The sequence below is a fragment of the Ranitomeya variabilis genome, chromosome 1 (assembly GCF_051348905.1).
Source record: "Ranitomeya variabilis isolate aRanVar5 chromosome 1, aRanVar5.hap1, whole genome shotgun sequence".
NCBI lineage: Eukaryota > Metazoa > Chordata > Amphibia > Anura > Dendrobatidae > Ranitomeya > Ranitomeya variabilis.
In genome coordinates this window covers 222,749,097-222,775,473 of record NC_135232.1, presented here as the reverse complement: position 1 = coordinate 222,775,473, position 26,377 = coordinate 222,749,097, and the positions used below count along the sequence as shown (strand labels likewise).

The 26,377-nt window shown below is 42.3% G+C and overlaps 1 protein-coding gene across 1 annotated transcript in view; it reads left to right on the top strand.

Moving 5' to 3' along the window:
* RHOF (ras homolog family member F, filopodia associated) overlaps window positions 1-26,377 on the top strand; it is a 111,657-nt gene that overhangs the window by 48,992 nt on the left and 36,288 nt on the right. Inside the window, exons 3-4 of the mRNA XM_077293049.1 lie at window positions 22,482-22,591; window positions 26,045-26,179. Of these exons, the coding sequence (XP_077149164.1) occupies window positions 22,482-22,591; window positions 26,045-26,179 (245 nt within the window). The remainder of the gene's footprint in view (window positions 1-22,481; window positions 22,592-26,044; window positions 26,180-26,377) is intronic.

Below are 26,377 nucleotides of genomic sequence, written 5' to 3'. Positions count from 1 at the left end.
TATAACTTCCTAACAACAAAAAAAATTTTGTTCCAAAATTGTGCTGATGTAAAGTAGACATATGGGAAATGTTATTTATTAACTATTTTGTGTGACATATCTCTCTGATTTAAGGGCATAAAAATTAAAAGTTTGAAAATTGCAAAATTAAAAAATTTTTCGCCATATTTCCTTTTTTTTTCATAAATAATCGCAAGTAATATCGAAGAAATGTTACCACTAACATGAAGTACAATATGTCACGAAAAAAGTGTCTCGGGATCAGTGGGATCTGTTAAGGGTATGTGCACACGTCAGGATTTCTTCAGGAATTGTTGCGTTTTTTTGCGGATTTCCCCAATAAAAACGCTATAATACCGCATAAAAAACGCATACATTATGCATCCTATCATTTAGAATGCATTCCGCATTTTTTGTGCACATGTTGCATTTTTTTTTCTGCAAAAAAAACGCATTCCGGAAAAAGAAGCAACATGTTCATTATTTTTGCGGATTTCCCATGAAATTGGAGTGTCAGGAAAAAAAATGCAAAAAATCCGCAAAAAAATGCACATAAAACGCGTAAAAAAAACGCAAAAAAAAAAAAAAAAACGCATGCGGATTTCTGGCAGAAGTGTCCGGATTTTGTCAGGAAAATTTTTGCAAGAAATCCTGACGTGTGCACATACCCTTAGTGTTTCAGAGTTAGCGCTATATAAAAAATATATATGAGGTTATAACATATTCCGCAGCGCCTTACAGTTTTTGCACACTTTATCATCTACTTGTTATCTTTGTCTAGTATTTAAATTTGTTTGGTGATCTGAAACATTTAAGCATGCGAAACATGCCAAGGAAGAAAAAAAATCAGGTAGGAGGCAAACACCTTTTCACCCCACTGTATTGATGACGGCTTGGGAGGGTTGATCCTGCTGACAGATGCTCTTTAACCAATGACTGTGCTTGACCGAGACTACTTAACCGCTATCTGTTTGGTTCAGATATTACTTGGTGAGTCTTAGTGGACATAAAACTGCTATAACATGGATATCTGCGGATTTTATATGGAATTAATTTTGCATGAGTAATTGCTCTGAGGTTGACAGCACACAGACCGACATTAGTTAGCAATATGCTTCCTCCTTATGATACAGGAAGTATATGGTCAGCTTGATGAATGTGGCAAGTTCTTGCAAAATGCGCCTTGCATCTCAGCATGCTCACATTAATGAATATCCGTTTTTTAATGTCACGTTCTGCATATTGTTTTTACCCTATAGAACAAGCAAAGGCAGATAAACTTCTAATATAATTACTGGATACTTTTATACAATCCTTAAAGGGAACCTGTCCCCCCCCCCCAGTCGTTTCAAACTAAAAGAGCCACCTTGTGCAGCAGTAATGCTGCATTCTGACAAGGTGGCTCTTTTAGTTCTGGGTGCTGTAACTTGAGAAATAATTAGTTTTGTAATTTGTCAGAAATACCTGGTCTTCAGTCAAGGAGGCCGGCATTTCCCCCCTGCTTCAGACAGCACACAGCCGTCACTCACATCTTCTTGGCGCCGGGCGCCGCCTCCTCCTCACCGCTGTTTTCAAAATAGCCGGCGCCTGCTCTCTTTCCCCCTGCCTGGTGCAGGCGCAGTGAGCGCTGCCCATCTTTCCTCATATGCAGTCTAGCTGACTGCGCCTGCGCGGCCGCCCTGCCTGTGAATCTCCGCCCCGCAGTGACTTATGATTTATTCACATTGCGGGGCTGGGATTCACAGGCAGTGCGGCCGCACAGGCGCAGTAAGCTGGGCTGCATATGAGGAAAGACGGGCAGCGCTCACTGCGCCTGCACCAGGCAGGGGATAAGAGCGCAGGCTCCGGCTATTTTGAAAACAGCGGTGAGGAGGAGGCGGCGCCCGGCGCCAAGAAGATGTGAGTGACGGCTGTGTGCTGTCTGAAGCAGGGGGGAAACGCCGGCCCACTTGACTGAGGACCAGGTATTTCTGACAAATTATAAAACTGATTATTTCTCTAGTTACAGCACCCAGAACTAAAAGAGCCACCTCGTCAGAATGGACGCCCCCCCCATAGAGAATACATGAGGGGTCGCATGATAACACAGCCCCTGCATGTATTTCAATTTCAAACCTAAAGGGGTTCACTATTGTGATTTTAACATGGAGATTCAGTAGGCTTTATGGAATCAAAGTTTATATATGAAAGGGTTAATTTTCACTAAGTAAGCTGCGCTGTGCGTGAGCAGGTTCAGACCGGTTTTAGCTAGTTATTCCCGCACTTTTTATCAGATTTTGATTGGCCTGTGGGAAAAGTGCGGGAAGATTATTTACTATATAATCAGCTGTTCCATCAGCTGTCGGTCAGTCACCTGATGAAGAACTGAAGACAGCTGATGGAGTCCCTCCTGCAACAGCTGATCCTGAGAGCGGAGGCTGAGGGCGGAGCTGAATGGTTGCGGAGTTGCCTGGCTGCCGGCCCGGCTGTAAAACCTACCTCTGTCATAGAGGTGCCGGCTTCTCCAATACCTAGGTTGCTGCCCTCTCCTCAGCTGGAAGAAGTTCCCTCGACACCGGCGAGGCCAAGCAGGAGCACCGGGAGGAGCCGCAGGGCCAGAGTGGCCTATTCCCCGTCGCCGCCATCTTCCCTGAGACAGGACGCAGCCCCGTCAGCGCGCAGCAGAAGAAGGACGTCATCGCGGCGGAAATCTCGGAGTCCGCCGCGGGAGTTTCAAGGGAGCCGGATGTCGTCACAGCTTCAGGCGCCGGATGCTTCAGCGGTTCCCGGCGCATCAGGAAGAGAAGAGCCGGAAGAACCCCTGGTGCCGGCTTATCGACAGGATCCCTCATCTAACCGCTCTGGCCGTACAAGCGCCTCAGCGGTCCAGGGACTGAGGCACGACGCTGAGCTGCCCAGTGATGAGAGCGTCATGACAATCCCCTCGGCTCCAACATCTTCAGCGGCCATGTCCTGGATGAATCCACCTGCTGTGCACAGCAGGGAAACGACGTATCTTCCTCAGCAAGAGCATTCGCCTGCTGGAGCAGGCTTGAGTGCTGACACCCGCACCGCGCAGGATCGAAGGCTTCACGGAGGTGGTGAGAGCTTTAATGTCCCCTTGTCTGTAAACCCCCTTAATGTAAAAAGTTTAGTGAGGGAAGCATTGGAGGAATATCTGGGCGGTGGCATAAATAGCCCCCTTCCCAGGTATCTTTTCAATGATAGCAATCCTGGTAGTTGTATCCCGGTGCTTAAACCAGGTATGCCAGAGATTCTAGTGAAAGAATCTCTTTCATGTGACATTTCACCGCTGGGCTTTCATTTAGCTACTGCGGTGAAAGATTTGATATGGAGCAAGGCATTTGTGGATATTTTTTCCCTTTTGCCTTCTGGTAGAGAACAGCAGGGTAGATTTGAAAGAAAGGAGGATTCAGAGGATAAACGGAAAGCTGGTCCGGTTAAATCATTTAATAACTGGATCCAAGCTTTCTCAATCTACTCTGCTGTACTAGGTGAGAAATTTCCAAATTTATGTTCTGGGCTATTTCAGCATTTAGACTCGATTTTAGAGGCATACCGTAACTTCGGAGGCATGGCTTGGCTTCTGTACGATGAAGCATTCAGGCAGAAATTATCGATGTTCCCTAATTTAACTTGGGGTACAAAGGACGTAGGGTTGTGGGTTAACTTAATGATTCCCCAGAGGTTTTCAGCCCAGAAACAAAATCCCAATCCCACGACAAGAAAAGGTGTATGTTTTGCGTATAACGAGTCATCATGTAAATGGGCCCAGAATTGCCGATTTCGACATGAATGCTCATTTTGTGGGAATATGCACCCGATGTCCAAATGCTATAAAAAGCAGATGCAAGGTATTCAGCATGCTGGCAGCAGAGAAGCCTTTTCTAAGGGCAGCGACACCAGTGAACCTGGAAAACATGGTTCCATGGTTAAAAATATATCCAAACCAGGAGAGTAGTTTGCTTCTTTATAATGGTTTTTTACATGGGTTCTTTGTACCCCCATTTTCAGGCACAGGTTGCAAGAAGGTGGCTAACCTTCCGTCTGCGCTTGAATTTCCGCATGTATTAGAAGAAAAAATATTAGCGGAATTAAAATTAGGGAGGGTGGCAGGTCCGTTTAATACCCCTCCTTTTGAGAATTTCAGGATTTCACCGTTGGGAGTAGTCCCTAAAAAAGAAAGTGGGTCCTTTAGATTGATACATCATTTATCGTATCCTAAAGGTGAATCGCTGAATGATGAAGTAGCAGGTTATAATTGTTCAGTTCAATATACGTCTTTTGATGTAGCGTTAGATTTGTTACGGGAATTTGGTCGCGATGCCCTTATGGCAAAATCGGACATAAAATCTGCATTCAGGATATTACCGGTTAACCCGGATGGGTTCAACTCTTTGGGTTTCTCTTTTAATAATATGTTCTTTTTTGATAAGTGTCTCCCGATGGGATTTTCTCTCTCATGTTTTTATTTTGAATCTTTTTCTAAGTTTATTCAATGGGTAGTGGAGTTCGATTTTTCTGGAGGTGGTATGTTACACTATCTCGATGACTTTTTGTTTGTTGGCCCATCTGGGGCTGTAAAATGTCAGTGCTTGCTAGATAGGTTTTTGGAAGTATGTGAAAGATTTGGTATCCCGATTGCAAATGAGAAGACAGTGCATCCTTGTACGTCATTGGAGTTTTTGGGTATTGAGATAGACTCTCATAATATGTCCTGCTCTTTGCCACCTGAGAAATTGTTTAAGTTACAATCTTCAATTTCTCGCTGTTTGATGCTAGAAAAAGTGACGCTGAAAGAGTTACAGTCCCTGTTAGGACTTTTGAATTTCGCGTTGAGAATAATTCCTATTGGCAGGGTGTTTTCTAGGGGGCTATATGATGCCACAGTAGGTCATCATTCCCCTAAGTCTCATATACGCCTGGGGAAGGAGTTGAAGGATGATCTTACGATTTGGTTGAAGTTTTTATCTGATTTTAACGGTAGGACTATATGGCAGAATCCTTTTGTATCTGCGGAAGTTATCGGTTTGCATTACTATTCTGACGGTGTTTTTGGATTCTCTGTTTCGCTACAATCTCGTTGGGCATCAGAGTCTTGGCCGTCCGCTTGGCGGGATCTTCGGGTTTTGAATAACCAGATGGTTTTGGATTTATTTTCAATATTCGTATGTTTTCAGCTATGGGGTGCTTTTTTGAAGGATAGCAGAATCTTATTTTCTTCTCATAACCACGGTGTAGTTTTTGCCCTGAATACTCTTTCATCTAAAAATAAGTGGGCTGCTAAGATAATTAGAAATATAGTATTTATTTGCTTGGAATTTAACATCTGGATTAAAGCCTCTCTTTCCGCTAAAGCATATGATGGTAATACAGGTTATGTTTGTCACCGCCAGAAGGAGTCCATGAAGTTGGAGGAGAACAGAGTTTTCTGCCCACATTGGATATGGAATGTGATTCAGGATTAGTTTCACACTTCATTGCCAGATCATTGTCAGATAGAACATGGGCCGACTATTCGGCAGCATGGAAGCTGTGGACGGATTTTTGTTTGGTTAAGAATCATCCCCATGGGAATTGTAGTGTGGAATTAGCACTTAGTTTTTTAGATCATCTGGTCCGGAGAGGCTTATCCTTTTCGGCTTTATCAAAAACTGTTGCAGGAACATCATTTTTTCTTAAGTTGTTGGGGGTAAGGCCGATGTCAGATATTTTTCATGTTAAGCAATTTTTAAAGGGGTTTAAAAAGACTCATTTTAAACCAGATGATCGTCGACCCATCTCCTTTAAACTATTGAAGGACCTTTGTTCATCTCTCCCCTCGGTTTGTATTAATGAGTTTGAAGCCTGTCTTTTCTCTACTGCCTTCTCCCTAGCCTTTTTTGCGGCTCTTAGGGTGAGTGAATTAGTATCCCAGAAGAAGTCTCTTCCTTCTGGTCTGTCTTTTGATGATGTTCAGATATTTCATTCTCATGTCATATTAATTATTAGGAAATCAAAGACAGACCAGATGGGCAGAGGCTCTTCTATTCGTCTAAATGCTATCTCAGACGGAGTCATATGCCCCGTTTCCAATGTCAAGAGATGGGCGCTATTACGCCCTAGAGTTAAGGGTCCATTTTTTATTCACGTTAATGGTGATCCAGCAACTATTTTTCAGTTTAATTTTATCCTCAAAAAATGCTTGAAAACATTGAATTTGTCAGCCCAAAAAATTTCCTCTCATTCTTTTCGGATCGGGGCGGCGACAGAGGCCGCCAGGGTTGGTCTCCGCGATAGCAAGATAAAGTCTATAGGTAGATGGGAGTCTAATAGGTTTAAGCTTTATGTTCGTCCTGATTTATATCTTTCTTAATGTTTGGTTCCTTTTCAGGTATTTTATCTGTTTGGATTATCGGACATTCCTATGTATTTTGGGCCGAAAAAAGGGCGAGTGTCAGATCTTATTCAAAAAATCTTTCTTTTAATGCATCTTTTCTTAGAGTTTTCTGGTTTAGCAGGCGTGGAATGCAATGGAGGGAACTGGTAGAAGAATTGAGAAGATTGAAGAAAGTTTGGCCTCATCCCGATTTGATTATATTACACTTAGGTGGTAATGATTTGGGTAAAGTTAGCACGCTTAATCTAATTGCTTCAATGAGGAGGGATATCTCCATTTTAAGGACTGAATTTTTTAATTCTACTTTTGTTTTTTCAGAAATAATACCGAGATTTTTATGGTTTAATAATATGATTTTTCTTGAAAAAATACGGAAAAGACTTAACAGAGTAATGGAAAAATTTATGTCTCTAACCGACAGTTTTTCCTTAAGGCATGTAGAATTAGAAGAAGTAATTCCGGGAATGTACAGAAGGGATTTGGTCCATTTGTCTGAGGTGGGCTTGGACATTTTGAACTTGGATTTTCAATCTTCGATTGAAAAATGGCTTTGGCGTTTTGGGGGGGCCTCACCTTTTCAAGGAGAGGCGTTTGGGAGAATCGCCCGTTAAATACGGGTGGATTGGTAATGAATTGGAATAACTTTAATTTATTTGTTCAAATTGGTTTATAGTTGGTTATTGGATTAAATTATATCTTTTAAGTAACTCAAAATAAAACGCCACGGCCATTTTCTTCCAACAAAATTTGGTGTCATGTGTGTTTATTCAGGGGTTTGAATGGGGTTTGTGTTACCATGGACGCCCCCCCCCATAGAGAATACATGGGGGGTCGCATGATAACACAGCCCCTGCATGTATTTCAATTTCAAACCTAAAGGGGTTCACTATTGTGATTTTAACATGGAGATTCAGTAGGCTTTATGGAATCAAAGTTTATATATGAAAGGGTTAATTTTCACTAAGTAAGCTGCGCTGTGCGTGAGCAGGTTCAGACCGGTTTTAGCTAGTTATTCCCGCACTTTTTATCAGATTTTGATTGGCCTGTGGGAAAAGTGCGGGAAGATTATTTACTATATAATCAGCTGTTCCATCAGCTGTCGGTCAGTCACCTGATGAAGAACTGAAGACCCCACCCTCCCTCCCTTTAAATTTTGCTTTTTCTGTTATAGGCTGTCGTGGCGTTTGTTTGTGGGAGAATCGCCCGTTAAATACGGGTGGATTGGTAATGAATTGGAATAACTTTAATTTATTTGTTCAAATTGGTTTATAGTTGGTTATTGGATTAAATTATATCTTTTAAGTAACTCAAAATAAAACGCCACGGCCATTTTCTTCCAACAAAATTTGGTGTCATGTGTGTTTATTCAGGGGTTTGAATGGGGTTTGTGTTACCATGCAGCATTACTGCTACACAAGGTGGCTCTTTTAGTTTGAAACGACTGGGGGGGGGGGGGTGACAGGTTCCCTTTAACTAGCACTTTCTATTCCATCCCAAATGCTATGAATCCTGCTAATTAAGAAAATCGAGGGGCTGAAATGGCAGTGACCCCCTTTTATAGTTTTCCTAACCTGTTGGCCATCTGGGATGTATGCTGTGCAAGGACCTCAAAAACCCGACACTGCTGCAATTCGCATCTAATGGCTTGGAGAGCAGCTGTGTGGGGAACGACTAAGTGGGCCACCACATAAAGAAACACTATCACGTCTTCACTCTTCATTCTTAGAATCAATGGGAGTTGGGAATGTGATGGTGTTTCATAGCGATATGAAAAAAGCCTTTTTTAGAGTGCAAGAACTTGTTACTCTGACTCTTCTGCATTGGATCCCGATCACTCTCATAGCTGATGTAACTGAATGTAAGTATTATCAAAGAACATGGATCACAATCAAAGAACAGCATCATCGCTACAGTCTCAACACCACAGCATTGTGCAGGGAATTTACCACATTAGTGTTCTGTTTTTACTTTCCGTTACTGTGTTTAACCTGGACAACCCCTTTATTCTACAGTAGCCTCTTGTTACTGCCGTGCATGAAGTGTTCAGTATAGTTGTACGTTGTGCTGTAATTTTGGATTGTGGAGTCCTGCGCTGACTGCACATGACAATTCGGGCAGGTCCATTGCAGTGTGACATAGTAGCTAGTCAGCTAAGGGGAGCTGCCAGCATTAGAGAAATCCAGGAAAAGCCTGATGCTAATCAAAGAGCTGCTGCAGCACCCCTCCACAATGCTGATAAAGGGGGCCGACAAGAATGGATAAAAGCGAGTGGTTTGCCTGGAAAAGCGTTTATTGGCCCAGGTAATTGTTAGGTCAGGGCTTGTCGATTTTTGGTAGACTGGAGGACAGAGCTGTTATAGTACGGAAGTGATAAGGAACCTGCCAAAATGCTGTTAATGGTTAATCTGAAAAAATTTGAAGCTCGAGTGCTGGAGAAGGTTACAGTTATTTTTTCACATGTTCTATTATCCTCCCAACTGGGATTCAATGCGGATGCACATCTTAAGAGCTCAAAGCTTTTTTTTTTTTTTTCTCCCATCAAGTGAACAGAACTTTTGTCTTTTGTGATTAGTGGTTCATCTCAAATCTAGGAGTGACCTTTAGCTGTCTATTAAGTGACACCTTCTGGGCATTTCCCACCAAAAGTCAAGATCTGTTGCTTCTTGAAGTAGTGAGCCAGTAGTGCTTACCCCAGTTTGCTAGGGCAGTGTTGTCTAAGAATGTTCCCAGTCCTGAAAGATGTATGCCTTGAGAGCTCAGAATAAGTTGAGGTTCCACAGCTCGGAGGAAATTTTAGTTTGGGTAGGGAGCAACTTCAACCCTGGGAGGCTATAGCTGGGACTAGAAGGAGCTGTACAAGACCTAAGTTGGGGGACTAGTGACTAGCATATAGCAGAAGACTGCCACCATGCCTGTGGACTGTACAGGAGTGTGATACTGGTTGTACAAAGTTTGGAAGTTATGCCCTACCCAATTGTGCTCCTTGGCGTCATTCGTTCCTAATGATCATGTCGAAGATTATCCAAACACTACTCCTGCTTATCTTTCTACTCTACTATCTCTCCATTAAGAATTAACTGGAGATGCACATGATTGATAAGACTCTTCAGAGCCCCAGTTCTTGGGTCAAACTCCCAGCAAACAGTCATTCCCTGTCCTATAGATGTGGCATAACTTCTATTTCAGTGCTGAGGTTTTTTGCCTACATGTTTGGTGGGTGAGTCTCCAAATCTGGGCTGCTATAATGTATAGCTCTAGACTTCAATTTTTGTTGTTGCTGCAGTAGTCATACATTTTTTTTTTAAATCTTTTGGCATGCCATCTTGCTCCTACTATGTACATCTAATTATGTACTATGCCGCCTTCTTTCCTCTAGGATTCTTTTACTTTCTGCGGTGTCTCTCCTGGTTCACCCACTAATTTGTTTGTTGTCTTGTGTTGGCATACTTGCTGTTGTCTTTTTGATAATTTTTGTAATCCCCCACCCCCCTTCCATTTTATTGCTTTTTTTTTTTTTTTTTCTGTCCTGTACTTTATCATTATTGGTCTTCTCTTCTAGGAGTGAAAAATGGGCACAAAAATAAAAACTAGACAAAAAGACAAATCAAAATACATTAAGGAATGAGGCTCTATATCTTTGGCTATTTAAATGGTAGGGGCTGGTGTGAAGGCAACATTTGAGGTTTTTGCGGAGTTATTGATGTGCTTGGCTTTGGCTATATTTTCAATTTGAGTTTTTTTTCTTTAATATTCTGTGTCGCGTTTAAATTTAAATCCTGTTAATATAAACTACACTCACCGGCCACTTTATTAGGTACACCATGCTAGTAACGGGTTGGACCCCCTTTTGCCTTCAGAACTGCCTCAATTCTTCGTGGCATAGATTCAACAAGGTGCTGGAAGCATTCCTCAGAGATTTTGGTCCATATTGACATGATAGCATCACACAGTTGCCGCAGATTTGTCGGCTGCACATCCCAAAGATGCTCCATACAAGGCAGGATGGATCCATGCTTTCATGTTGTTTACGCCAAATTCTGACCCTACCATCCGAATGTCGCAGCAGAAATCGAGACTCATCAGACCAAGCAACGTTTTTCCAATCTTCTACTGTCCAATTTCGATGAGCTTGTACAAATTGTAGCCTCAGTTTCCTGTTCTTAGCTGAAAGGAGTGGTACCCGGTGTGGTCTTCTGCTGCTGTAGCCCATCTGCCTCAAAGTTCGACGCACTGTGCGTTCAGAGATGCTCTTAGGCCTACCTTGGTTGTAACGGGTGGCGATTTGAGTCACTGTTGCCTTTCTATCAGCTCGAACCAGTCTGCCCATTCTCCTCTGACCTCTGGCATCAACAAGGCATTTCCGCCCACAGAACTGCCGCTCACTGGATTTTTTTTCTTTTTCGGACCATTCTCTGTAAACCCTAGAGATGGTTGTGCGTGAAAATCCCAGTAGATCAGCAGTTTCTGAAATACTCAGACCAGCCCTTCTGGCACCAACAACCATGCCACGTTCAAAGGCACTCAAATCACCTTTCTTCCCCATACTGATGCTCGGTTTGAACTGCAGGAGATTGGCTTGACCATGTCTACATGCCTAAATGCACTGAGTTGCCGCCATGTGATTGGCTGATTAGAAATTAAGTGTTAACAAGAAGTTGGACAGGTGTACCTAATAAAGTGGCCGGTGAGTGTATAATCCACCTTTGGCCTAATTTACAAAAACAAATGGCATGTACTGCCTGCTTTTTATGGAACATGGCATACAAAAAGCAAAAAATGCCTTTCTCTGGATCAACATGTTAGGCTATGGGTTGAACTGGATGGACTTAGTCTTCCTTCAACCTTAACCCCTTAGTGACGGAGCCAAATTTTTGAAATCTGACCAGTGTTACTTTATGTGGTAATAACTCTGGAACGCTTCAACGTATCCCAGTGATTTTGAGATTGTTTTTTCGTGACACATTATACTTTATGATAATAGTAAATTTAGTTCAATATTTTGTGTTTATTTATAAAAAAAAAATAAAATGAAACGTTGAATGATTATCCCTTTAATCCAGATAGTCATAACACACAAAAACATTAATAAATAACAATTCCCTCTCATGTCAGCTTTACATCTGCATAATTTATAAAATGTTATTTTATTTTTAGCATTTTAGGAGGTTTAAAAATGCAGCAGTCATTTTTCATTATTTCAAGGAAATTTACAAAATTTATTTTTTTAGGGACCTATCCATGTTTGAAGTGCCTTTTAGGGATCCCATATATTGGGAAACCCCCAAAAGTTATATCCTTTTAAAAACCGGACCCCCTGACATATTGAAAACTGCTGTCAGGTAGTTTATTAACCCTTCAGGTCATTTTCAGGAATTAATGCAAAGTGATGTGACAGAAATGAAAATGTGTATTTTTACCACCTAAATGCCGCTAACTTCTGAACAGGTTACAACAGCCGTCAGACTCTGAGGTCGCTTTTTGATGGCAAACATCAGGACCACACAATCATCATCTGAGGGCACCAATTGGGATAAATAGGAAGCCCCCACACTCCGTTATAACCATTTATACATGAGTACATGTGGAGGTTGCCTGGCTGCTAGGGAATCCCCACATGTAATCAAGCTGTCTAGTAGCCGCAAATCATCCAGCTGCGGCAAGGAAAACAAAATCTCCGAGCAGTCATTAACCCCTTCATGACCTTGGGATTTTCTGTTTTTCCGTGTTCGTTTTTCGCTCCCCTCCTTCCCAGAGCTATAACTTTTTATATTTTTCCATCAATATGGCCATGTTAGGGCTTATTTTTTGCGAAATAAGTTGTACTTTTGAACGACATCATTGGTTTTAGCATGTCGTGTACTAGAAAACAGGAAACAAATTCCAAGTGCGGTGAAATTGCAAAAAAGTGCTATCCCACACTTGTTTTTTGCTTGGCTTTTTTGCTAGGTTCACTAAATGCTAAAACTGACCCGCTATTATGATTCTCCAGGTCATTACGAGTTCATAGACAACAAACATGTTTAGGTTCTCTTTTATCTAAGTGGTGAAGAAAAAATTCCAAACTTTGCTAAAATAAATAAATAAATTGCGCCTTTTTCCGATACCCGTAGCGTCTCCATTTTTCATGATCTGGGGTCAGTTGAGGGCTTATTTTTTGCGTGCCGAGCTGGCTTTTCAATGATATCATTTTGGTGCAGATACGTTCTTTTGATCGCCCGTTATTGCATTTTAATGTAATGTCGCGGCGACCAAAAAAAAAACGTAATTCTGGCGTTTCAAATTTTTTTTCTCGCTACGCCGTTTAGCGATCAGGCGATCAGGTTAATCCTTTTTTTTTTTTTTTTTAATTGATCGGGCGATCCTGAACGCGGCGATACCAAATGTGTAGGTTTGACTTTGTTTTTGTTTTTTTTTTTTTTTTATTTTGAATGGGGCGAAAGGGGGGTGATTTAAACTTTTTATATATATATATATATATATTTTTTCCTTTTTACTTTTGCCATGCTTCAATAGCCTCCATGGGAGGCTAGAAGCTGGCACAACTCGATCGACTCTGCTACATAGCAGCGATCATCAGATCGCTGCTATGTAGCTTAATAACAGGCTTGCTATGAGCGCCGACCACAGGGTGGCGCTCAGTTAGCTGGGATCAGTAACCATAGAGGTCTCAAGGACCTCTATGGTTACCATTCTGATGCATCGCTGACCCCCGATCATGTGATGGGGGTCAGCGATGCGCTCATTTCCGGCCGGAAGCGCCGGTTAAATGCCACTGTCAGCGTTTGACAGCGGCATTTAACTAGTTAATAGCGGCGGGTGAATTGCGATTTCACTCGCTGCTATTGCGGGCACATGTCAGCTGTTCAAAACACCGTTGGAGCCCGCATCAAAGCAGGGGTTCTGACCTCAGACGTACTATCCCCTCCGAGGTCAGAAAGGGGTTAATACTCGGAGACCACCCGAGCATGCTCGGGAAAACCCGAGCAACGTGTATACTCGCTCATCACTATTGTCAACCCACTTTAATGAAAACCCTAAAACAAGGACTGATCAATCCTGAGAGCCAGGTATTCATTGAACATAGAAGGTGGATGTCATCATTGCCCTCTCTTATCAGGATATCGGACCCGCCACTTTGTATTTTTCCTACAACCATTCCTGAACAAGGATCCCACAGTCCCCTATGGGTGGTGGAGCCGCATATTCATTACTGTAATGAGCGGTACCATGTGACCGCTCAGTACAGGAAGAAGCTGAGGCGCCGGGAGAACCAGGGACCTGCAGGGACCACGCCAGGAGCAGGTGAGTATTATTAGACAGCCACCGCTCCCCTGCCGACCCCTGGGTATGACTCGAGTATAAGCCGAGAGGGGGACTTTCAGCCCAATAAAATGGGCTGAAAATCTTGGCTTATACTCGAGTATATACAGTAATTTTAAAACTGACCTTCCATTGATTCTCCAGGTCATTACGAGTTCATAGACACCAAACATGTCTAAGTTCTTTTTTTATTTAAGTAGTGAAACAAAAATCCAGAATTTTGGTTAAAAAAATAAATAAATAAATAAAAAGTGGGGTCATTTTCAGAAACCCGTAGCGTCTCAATTTTTCGTGATCTGTTTGGGTGAGGGCTTATTTTTTGTGCGCTGAGCTGATGTTTTTATTGATACTGTTTTGATATAGATACAGTCTTTTGATCGCCCGTTATTGCAATGTAGCGGCTAACAAAAAAATGTAATTCTGACATTTTTATTTTTTTCTCGTTACGCCGTTTAGCAATCAGGTGATCCTTTTATTTAATTGATCGGGCAATTCTGAATGCGTCGATACCAAATATGTGTATACTAGATGGTGGCCCGATTCTAACGCATCGGGTATTCTATAATATGTATGTAGTTTACAGCCACATAGTATATAGCACAGCCACGTAGTATATAGCACAGAGACCTAGTATATAACACAGCCCATGCAGTATATAACACAGGCCACGTAGTATAGAGCACAGCGATGTAGTATATTGCCCAGCCACGTAATATATAGCACAGCCCATATAGTATATAGCACAGAGATGTAGTATATAGCACAGCCCACGTAGTATATAGCAATGTGGGCACCATATCCCTGTTAAAAAATAAATAAATAAAATAAAAAATAGTGATATACTCACCCTCCCTCGGATCCAGCTGAGGCGTTTACCGATGCTCCTTGCGACGCTCCAGTCCCAAGAGTGCATTGCGGTCTCGCGAGATGTTGACGTAGCGGTCTTGCGAGACCACTACGTCATCATCTCACGAGACCGCAATGCATGGACCGGTCACCGGAGCATCGCGAGGAGCGGGAAAGGCCTCGGCTGGATCCGGGGCCCACAGAAGGTGAGCATATAATGATTTTTTTTTTATTTTTATTTTTTATTATTTTTAACATTAGATCTTTTTACTATTGATGCCGCATAGGCAGCATCAATAGTAAAAAGTTGGTCACACAGGGTTAATAGCCGCGTTAACGGAGTGCGTTACACCACGGCATAACGCGGTCCGTTACCGCTGCCATTAACCCTGTGTGAGCGCTGACTGCATGGAGTATGGAGCGGGCACTGACTGAGGGGAGTAAGGAGCGGCCATTTTGCCGCCGGACTGTGCCCGTCGCTGATTGGTCGTGGCAAAACAGCCACAACCAATCAGCGACTTGGGATTTCCGTGACAGACAGACAGAAGGACAGACAGAAAGACGGAAGTGACCCTTAGACAATTATATAGTAGATTTGAACTTTTTTTTATTGCTTTATTTTGAATGGGGCTAAAAGGGGGTGATTTGCACTTTTTATATTTATTTTTTTAATAACAAACTTTTTTTTTTTATAGTTTTTGCATGCTTCAATAGTCTCCATGGGAAACTAGAAGTTGCAGTACTTCGATCACCTCTGCTACACACATGCGATGCTTATAGCAATCCGACAATAACAACCATGGAGGTCTGCTTCAGACCTCTGGTTGTCATTCCGACCCATCGAGGGGGAGTCCGACATTATGTGTACTATTATGCCCTATGTCTGAAAGGGTTTAATTTAAGCACATAATGTGGAATGTCTCCAAAAAAAGGAATCAAGTGATATATTTTTTTGGTATAGAGCACTTGTGTTAAATACAAAAGAGAACATGATAAACAATAATTAAAAAAAAAAAAATGGGAGGGAAAAATAACAAAATCTAAAGCTCTGTGACACTGGTATTGGCACCCTTTACATTAAATTTAGTATGCAAACACATTTTGACTTGCCTCGAAAGGTCCTACCCAGTATAAGAAAACTTGGTTTGAAAGAAAAAAAATGGGCTGTTTTAAAATGGCCAGCTCATTGCCTGACCGCAGTCCCTTTTGAAAATCTTTGGGTTGAGCTGAAATCTGCCATGGGAAAAAGAACCCTGCAAACATTCAAGAGCTTGAACAAACTGCAAAGGACGAGTGGGAGAAAATACCAGCTGAGCAGTGCAAGAAGCTTATTGATGGCTACAAGAAACGTCTGGAGGCTGTCATCAATGCCAAAGGGTGTGCAACCAAGTATTAATTAGGGGTGCCTTTATTGCTGCACATGCTGTTTATTTTGTTTCTTCTTTGAAATTGCAACATGTAAGGTGAAGAACAATGTTTTATTGTTGTACTACTTTGGACCACTGACTGAAAAATCATTAGGATATAACTTTGGTATATTTCCATTTATTTCTGAAGATATTGTACAACCTATGAAAAAAATGAAGGGGTGCCAATAACGATGAGCAGCACTGTACCTATTAAAGTGATCTGAACCTGCTGACAGATGACAGTCGGGCAGTTTGGATCCCTTTTGTTCTCCATGTAATTAGTCTGCAACCAGGGAGAACACATGACCCAGAATCTCCTGCATTTTAATTTTTTTTTTTTGTGTGTCCTTTTGTAGATTTCCTTTAAAAGAAAAGTTGTTTTTACAATTTAACCCCTTAGTGACCACCAATATGCCTTTTTACTGACCTGTTATAAGAGACTAGCATCCCACAACAGGTGACAATACTGTATCTGTCTGCTGTACAATATAGCGAACAACTTGCTCTATCAGCCATGAGTTGTGTTGGTACCGTCTATGGTTGTTTAACCCCCATAAATGCTGTTGTCAATAGTTACTACAGCATCTAGATGGTTAACAGAGTGTGGGGGACTGCCTTTTCAAGCCCATTGGCACCCTAATATCTTGATCGGTTGTCATGACAGTTCATTGCCAAATAATGGCCTTAGAATCTTTCGGCTACAGTGGCCTGTTCAGAAGTTATCAAGATGTTGATGGTAAAAATTTTCTTAATTCCTGTCACTCTGCATTAATTCCTGAAAAGCACTTGAAGGGTTAATAAACTACCTGAAGGCAATTTTGAATACGTTGAGGGGTGCCATTTTAAAAATCGTATCACTTTTGGGGGTTTCCAATATGTAGCACTCCCAAAGTCACTTCAAAACTTAATAGGTCCCTAAAAAATATAAGTTCTGTAAATTTCCTTGAAAAATTACTGCTACATTTTTAAACCTTCTAAAATGGGAACAAAATAAAACATTTTACAAATTGTGCTGATGTAAAGCAGACATGAGAGAAACGTTATTTATTAAATATTTATAATGTTTTTGTGTGGTATGACTGTCTGGATTAGAGGGATAATCAAAGTTTTAAAATTGCTAATTTTGGGAAATTAAAAAAAAAAAAAAAACACAGAAAATATCAACATCAATTAACTATTGGATTAATAATGAATAGGTGTCATAATTGACGCCTCTCCATTATTAACCTGGCTTAATGTCGCCTTACAATAGCATGGTGACCTTAATCCTTAATTACCCCATATCCCACCGCTACACGGGAGTGGGAAGAGAGTGGCCAAGTGCCAGAATAGGAGCATCTTCCAGATGTGCCTTTTCTGGGGTGGCTGGGGGCAGATGTTTTTTAGCTAGAGGGGCCAATAACCATGGACCCTCTCTAGGCTATTAATATCTGCCCTCAGTCACTGGCTTTCCCACTCCGGGGGAAAAAAAATTTTCCGGGATTTAATCCTTTAATAGCTAGAGACCCCAAAGTTTACACAGAGACACTTGTTACATTAGTAAAGAGGAATATGTAATAAAAGAAGGGATATGAGATGGTTTACTGTATGTAAACCATGTCTCATATCCTGTTGGGTTTGTGAAGGAGAGAGGAAAAGCCCGCAATTGAATTACCGGCTTTTCTGCTATCTAGCGCTGAATAAGATATATAGAGATCGAGAGAGAGAGAGAGAGATATAGATAGATATATACAAAACTATATATACATAGTTTTGTATATGTTCTGAAAAATATTTGAGCCGATGGATCCATGATATGTCCATTTTGCAAGCCTGCGAGAAAAAATCGCCATACGGATGACACATGGATAAATTTGTGCGTAAAAATTGCATCCTCGCATTGAATACGGAACAGTGTTTTGGGACAATTACTGCGTATTACGGCCGTAAAAAACGGACCGTATTTTCATACGCCTAGTGTGACGCCGGCCTAATAGTAATGAAGTATAAATTTAATTTAAATGCTTACATATATCCTAGTGCATAGAGTGCTGCTGTATTCTTTGGTTTGTATATTATGCAGCATAGCAGCTTGCACCTGTTCACTCTTGCTTTATTCTGTTCCGAGGTGTCCGTCAATCTAAGGTGGATAAACATCTTTTGAGGTCAGCAGGTAAACCACCTGAATTTTTCTTGGATTACTGCATAGAAATCCTCAAATAAGTCTTCTTTTCCCCTAATTATGACATAACCAACCAATTCTTTCAAACACTCATAGAGCTGAAGGAAAGTTCTGAATGGCATCTGCAGTGGATTATATGGCTTACGATCTATTGTGTAGAGGGGGTAATTGCTGGATGAAGCGCAGCAATGTCTGGTGACAGAAGTGCACCACCCTGTGCTATATTTACCAGGCCGAGTCCTGGGGAGGGTTGGCTGACATATTCTCATGTACTTTGTCACAAAACTACATATTTGTTGAAGAGAAAACAAGATTTTCTACTAGGAGACTCCCAGTAAACAATTGTAAAAGCATGCATGTATTCCAGCCCCGAGATATCACAAGGAACATATGATTCCGTTCCTGTTGATTATTCTCATATCCCAGGTAAGGATTGAAAACCATAGATTCTCCTCCACGAGGAGAGTAATATATGGTGAAGGGAAAACATCTGCCACTCCTACCGCAACATTCACTCCTGAGGCGCGACCAGCAGCGGCACCGTGCACATATACATGCGGAGAGCACTTGTATGCACACGTAGATGATCAAGTGAAGTTACCGAGATAGAAAACTCAGACGTTGGCTTTTTCTATTCCGTTCACTGTGGCATACTATACAGCAGTTATGTCAGAATCTGAGCACAATCAAACTTTTTCCCGATCTCCACTAACTTGTTGTTCAGGCTGCAAGTGTTTCGGCATAAGTGGTGCTTAAAATTCCTAGACCTCTGAAGCAAGAACCTTGAAGGACATTGTGCACCAGGGTGGTAATTATGCAGGTCTAGTTATGGTGGGGAATATGTAACCTACCATTAGCAGTGACCTATGTAGCCCATTGAGGGGACACTATTGGGAAAATGTCGTCTTTTGACTGGTATGCTCCCACATGTAGGATATTTATGCTGTGATCTAGTGGCATATGTGCCAAAAACATACATTTAAGCTAAATGTACATTTAAGCAGTGTGTCCAAAGACCTACTGATGGGGGATCTAGATTGTGAGCCCCATCAGGGACAGCAATGATAATGTGTGCAAACTGTAAAGCGCTGCGGAATATGTTGGCGCTATATAAAAATAGATTTATTTTAAGGTTTGACAGAACACTATCTGTCTGATCAATGCTTGCACTTTCTTTGAGTTTTACCCCAGGTCTGAAACTACAGTTTTGGTAAGTAGTGTTGGTCTGGGGTTATTTGTTTGTTTGTTTTTTTTAGCCCATTATTCTGGAAGACAATCGGGGTTTACAACTTGATTTTATTTTTGTCTTTACAGCATATCAAATAATCACGGACAGACAATATTTTTTACTTGGAAAACCATAAATCACAGAGTTTATAGTTATAAATTTCTCCTGCTCATAATTCTGATGTTGACATTATCTGCATTCACTGTTCTATAGAAGTACCCTGTATAAATTCAGCTTTAAAAAAATAAAAACGGGTGCTTTAATTTTTGTTTTTTACGTGCTAGGCAAAAAAGTGCCCTATTATGGACTGTCCTGGAGGGTACGTAAGTGTTATACATACTCCCGGCCTGAGCCCATCCACTGAACGCAGCCTCACTCCATACACGTATAAAGCAAGGCCGTGCTCTGTAGTCGGCCATGGCAACTGGATGGCCGTGTCACTAGTTGGGTCCGGCCTTGCTTATATCTTCCACCCATCCATCATCCACTCATCGTGATGCTCACCCTGTGTTGTGTGGGTTTCCTCCCACACACCAAAGACATACTGATAGTGAATTTGGATTGTGATCCCCTCGGGTTGATGATGATGTCTGTAAATAATGGGTCAGTGTTGACCTTGTATGATCCTGTTGGTCACGATAATTATACTTATCCTTCATTCTTTGCTTTAATCTCTATAAGAAAATGATCCTTATTTTCTACATACTTTTGTGCCATAGGGTCTACTCGCACTTGCCTCAAAACTCCCACTTCACAAATTCCTTTAATATCATACATCGGCTTTCCATGTACTTTTACTAGGTGTAAGAGCATGGTCCGCTTGTCATGTGTCCACAGGAGCAAGACAACCAATACAGAACCGAATAAAATCAAGACACGGAACTCAACAGAACAATGTCAGTGTGAACATGGCCTAAGATTAGCCGATCAGCGGCGTTTTCCCATAGAATGATCCAACTATCACTATGCACCATTGGCAGAGAAGGCGGGCAGCTTACAATAATACAGGGGGCTCCCGCAGAGGGGCTTATAGTCTGCCTAATGTATCATGTGTATCACTTGACGACTACAAAAATTAAAATAAAATGAAAGCGTGCAGATTCCATAAGTTTAATTGCATTCAGTATTAGTTCAAGGGCTGAAAATTGTTCACAATAAACCCCCATTAATTTTCCTCAATATCTTTTATTAGAAAATCTAATTATAATACAAAATAAAGTATAATGACATTTAATGAGTTGCATAGCTAGCTAATCCCAATATTTACAGGATTAGATTCTGAATTAATACATTGCTTACAATATTTATATTCTGATGCCTGCCAGAAATAGGCTGCGCTAAATGTTGTCAAGCAAGTACAGTTGGAAATTAGGAAAGGAAAATCAATGAAGGACTAATTCACACCACTGTAAAGCTCCATAGTTTGTCATCTGCACATCTCCACCGGAGCGCAGGTCATGGGGCCCCAATTCCCGTATTTCATTAGTTCCAGAACTTCATTAACCATAGCCTATATACTTTTACGCCATAAAAGGGGTTTCTCAACATCATAAACTTATTAAAATTGCAAAGTTTCTTGTTTTTGCAAACACTTATTTAGCCTGTCTGTTCTTCAGAATTAGGGATTAGTTTCATGTTGTGGCTTGCTGCTTGTCCCTCGCGTTATCAGCCACTGCTGCCATCGATCAGCTGCGGCCTGTCTCCAAAGCAAGGAGCCCAGTGTTTTTCTAACCAAACAAGAGCTCCTGGCCCATGGCCCTCTGGCTGTTCCAGTCCGGCTCGTAGGACTTATTAATGTTCAATATTACATTATAGAATTACAATTAATATTAATAGTATTATTGAACAGAACTAATTACAGCCTATTGGTCCGGCCCTCCACAATAGTTACGATCTCTCATGCGGCTCCTCTCACAAATTGCCCACAACTGGTATGCTGTATTGTGTGTAGAATTTAGAACCAAAAATGTTCTGGCCATTATGCACTTTTCTCCTTCTTTCCCCTTTGCAGGCTCTCTAAGGGCTCATTTAATAATCTGCTTATAGGCCATTGCGCAAGGGACCACACATGGACAGCAGATGGGCCAATTGTCACTAACGTGGTAGTGCACACGAGCAGTTTTCAACATGAACTGATGGTCTGCATGGAAAAAATTGCACATGTGCTGTAAGGCAGCTCTTGCACCCATCCAAAACATCAACGGGCACTCTGAATTGTATACAAACCCAGTTACCTGCAATTTGCTGTCATGACTGGCCTATAGTGATGAGCGAGTATACTCATTGCTCTGATTTTCACGAGCACACTCGTGTGGTCTCCGAGTATTTGTGACTGCTCGCAGATTTAATTTTTGTTGACGCAGCTGCATGATTTACAGCTACTAGTCAGCCTGAGTACATGTGGGGATTCTCTAGCAACCAGGAACCCCCCACATGTACTCAGGCTGGCTAGTAGCTGTAAATCATGCAGCTGCGCCAACAAAAACTAAATCTCCGAGCAGTCACAAATACTCGGAGACCACCCGAGCGTGCTGGGGAAACCTCGAGCAACGAGTATTCTCGCTCATCACTACTGCCCTACTTTTTACTATGGCTGTCTGAAACAGCTTAATTTTCAGGTGTAGTATTAGAGACTTGTTGCTTTGATGTCTCCATGCACCGTGCACAGACCTGATAGATTTCTGCACTCCTGTAGCACGTTCAGAAGCAGCATCAACATTGACGGCATAAGTAGTACTAAGCGGTGCATATGTGAATCCAACATTGAGTTGAACTAAACACTTACTAGAAAACAGTAGAGGAGTCTGTCTCTGTAACTTTTTCATCTGTTTCTAACTTGGATCCTTCCTCTCCCATAAGCATTAATAGCCAGCTGTAACCTGATCCCTCAGTGAGCTTGAAGTCAGTCTTGTTTTGACCAAGATGGATTTCGGCAGATTTACAGTGAATGCTCAATTCAGGAAAAATGTTTTGTGAAAAGCGGGCATATTTCTTTGAGATATATAACAAAGTTTCTTGCTGGTGCTGTTGATTTATTCAGAGTTTGTTGAAATGACACTGGCAGCACATTTCACATGAAGAAAGCTTGGCGCCGACTGGTTCTAATACATTGTATAATATATGTTCTCTTTATTACAGGGCAGGAAGATTACGACAGACTACGTCCTCTTTCTTATCAAGATGTAAATTTGGTTTTAATTTGTTTTGATGTTACAAATCCTACAAGCTTTGACAATGTTTTAATAAAGGTGAGGCTCCAGAAAACTAATGTTTGTCCTATGTGCAGTTGCAATGGCTGAAGCAGCCACTATCCAAGCAGTGACCTTCAAGAATCCCTCCTACGGCCATGTTCACACGGTGCGTTTTTGCTGCGTTTTGGCAGTAAAGAAGCTGCTTACAAAAAGCATGTTTGTTTTTTTCTTCTGTGTTTTGGGGTTTTGTTCACTATACTTTGGACATTTTTCCCTATCTCACAGTACATACTATGGTAAAAATTAATGATATCCTTGAAAGCAACAACTTGTCCCACAAAGAAAAGCCCTCGTACAGTTATGCCAATGGAAAACTAGCACTTATGGCTCTTAAAACAAGAAGGCAAAACCTGAGATCACAAAAACAAAATATATTTGTTAAAAAGGGCACTAAACGCACAAAATTATCCCAAAAATTCCCATGTTTGTTCTTTGATCCCTTTCGTTTCGTAATCTAATGAAAGAGGTTTGTGTCCTTCTGGTGTGTCTGTAAGTCACTTATACAGCCATTGTTCTGGGACTATTCCTTGGAAGGTGTTAGTTTTTCAATACATTCCAGAAGATCTTTGAGGACTGCCATTTATTCCTCAGCTGCAGCATATTCTGCCGGTCATTGGTGATACGTATCAGGAAGAATATAGGGTGTGTACTGTAGGGACCTTGGTACAGGATGTCGACGATTTGCCACATTGAAAGTAAAACATTGACCAGGGTTTGTCAGACAGATTCACCATTTCCTTTTTCTAATGTATCATTTTTATTTAATGAGTAACCCTTTGATCTTCATCTTTGGGCTTTAGAACCCAGAGAACTGGTCGCTGTAGCCTCATCCTGAATGGAGTGCAAGTGCGTATACATGCTTTGGCTCTACTCATTGTCTATGGGACTGCCATTACCAGCGCTTGTCACCTAGACAATGAATACAGTGGAAGCCGGGGCATGGGCATCTTTGCTCTGTTCAAGACTGGACCTGTGGAGCTCAGCTCTTGGGCTTCTAAAGCCCTGATGTCTGGATTGCTGGGGGTTCCAGTGGTCCCCCACACAGCGATCAGCAAGTTAGTCCCCATTTTATGTACAGCTGTGTGGGGATGTTTTTTTTTTTTTTTGGTGTGTGTGTGTGTGTGGGGGAAATCTTTAAGCATACTGCTATGGATAGATGTCCTCCTAGTACAATGTGTTAAGTGTAACTACATACTTATCTGTGGTCTTGTCAGCAGAATTTAGCCATGCTGGCCAGCTGTTGCACCTAAACATTTTTCTCTTAAAGGGAAATCTGTCACCAGAAACAGACCCTGAGTCCAGCAATGCGTCACTTACTGGGCTGCTTCCTGTAGGTTTGATAAAATCCCTGTTTTATCAGTAGGATAAACAGTATATGTATATAAATATCAATGTAGGACTAGTAATCCTTCTACCATGTAGTCCTCCATATTCATGACTTCTGTATATCCCTGCCCCCACCACTGACTGACAGCTTTCTGTCTATGTACAGTGTACAAATAAATCTGCTAATCATCATTGGTGTGGGCGAGGTTACACACAGCTCCGCATTCAGAGAACTGGTAGATCTGCATCGGAGAACTGTATTTTTAGCAAAATTGCAGCAAGCAGCTTCGTAAATGATACATCGCTAGAAACTGGGTCTCTGCCCCTTCATTATGCTGCTCTCAGATGGGGTAGCAAAAGCCTGGTGTCAGATTCCCTTTTAAGGTGCACAAAAATATTAGATAAGTCACCCCAGAGGTGTCTGGCAGCAGATGACTCCCGTATTCCCACTGTGAGCACATGCATTCTCAGGAACGCCGGTGTGCAGCGTCTGACTGGAGCACCTTGGGCCCACCAGAGAAAATCATTCTTGGGGCCCACTATGTAGCTACATAGAAATAGATACAAGACCACCAATTGTGCGGTAAAAAGCTAATATCAGGGTATAATATAAGGTAGTTCACATCTGAATTATGTAGCAAGGGTTGGGGTAGCCTCCCTCACAGAATATAATGTAGCTTCCCTCATAGAATATAATGTAGCCCCCTCATAAAATATAATGCAGTACCCTCTCATAGAATATAATGCAGCACCCCACAAAATATAATGCGACCCCCTCAGGTATAACGCAGTCCCCACCATAGAATATAATGTAGCACCCTCATAGGGTATAATGCAGCCCACCACAGAATATAACGTAGTCCCCTGAGAATGCAGCCCCACCACAGAATATAATGTAGCCCCCCATAATATAATGTAGTGTAGTCCCCTGAGAATAATGCAGTCCCCCCACAGAATATAATGCCGTGCCTCTCCACCCCCATCATTGTCCTCATCACCACCTCCATCACTGCCTTCTTTCCCTCCACCCCTATCCTTCTCCCCCACCACCTCCATCACTGCCCATTCCACCACCTGCATCATTGCCTCCTCCCCCACCATCATTGTCCATTTCATCACCTCCATCATTGCCTACCCCCACCACCATCATTGCCCATCACCTCCATCATTGCCCATTTCATTGCCTCCCACCACCACCACCATTGCCCATCACCTCCATCATTGTCTCCCACCACCACCATTGCCCATCACCTCCATCATTGTCTCCCCCCACCACCATCATTGCCCATCACCTCCATCATTGCCTCCCCACCACCACCATCATTGTCCATCACCTCCATCGTCTCCCCCACCAATATCATTGTCCTTCACCACCACACACACACTTCACCGCAGCTCATCACACACACGCAGGCACACAGCACAGCTCACCTCCCTGCAGCAGCAGCTCATCCCAGCCTCTTCCTTGCTGGAAGCTTTCTGTCTGAGACAGCACGCTGGATGATGATGAAGCAGGAGATGCCGGGAGGTGGGCTGCTCTTTGTGAGTCTGTGTGCCTGCATGTGTGTCTGTGTGTGGTGCGGCTTTACATGCGGGCAGTGTTAGCTGCAGCCTGCGGCTAACGCTGCCCGCTATTAAAGAGAAATGGTATTCACGCCCATAGGGGAGTGGGAAAGCGTGAATATTAATTTCGCTTTAGCAGCGGGGACAGGATCCTGTCTCCAGCTGCTGCTACGCTGGCACAGGGCGGGCCCCCTTGACTCGGGGGGGGGGGGGGGGGGGGCCATAGCCACTGGCTGGGGGCCCCTGGAGCAGTGGGGCCCTAGGCAGCTGCTGGCCAGTATGCCAGCAGGTGTCAGTGCCTGGGCCCACCGGAGAATCCTCCGGTTCTCCAGTGGGCCAGTCCGAGCCTGCCAGTGTGCATGTGTTTATGGGAGTCATGAGAAATAATTGTAGGCTAACAGGTAGCCAAGGTGCATGGCCTCCTGTTTAGTGTTCTTTTTGTCTCACTAGCACAGTTCTAGCCTAATGTACTAAAATCCAGATCTTATCAGATTTTAGTCTTATGCTATTATCCAGAAATCCAAAAATGTATCAAGTATGTCTGGTTTTCTTGTGCCGTAGTGGTATCCTGAAGTGCATCACTTCTGTCGAGGCGTACCCGTTGTGCTGATAGGATGCAAAACAGATCTGCGTATGGACAAAGAACGACTGCGTAAGCTGAAAACGTCCCAGCAGGAGCCAATCACATATTTCCAGGTAATACAATACTGCATATGGCTTTCATGGGAACCTACTGGTCTCTATGTAGAAAAGTGCAACATTATGTAGTAATAATAGTTCCATGAAAAATACCCACAGCCTTGAATGCCCTCACGGAAAATTGAGCACACAGACAAAAGAAATGGTTTATTAAAGGGGGTTAAGGCTGTATTCACACACTGAAAAATGGGCATA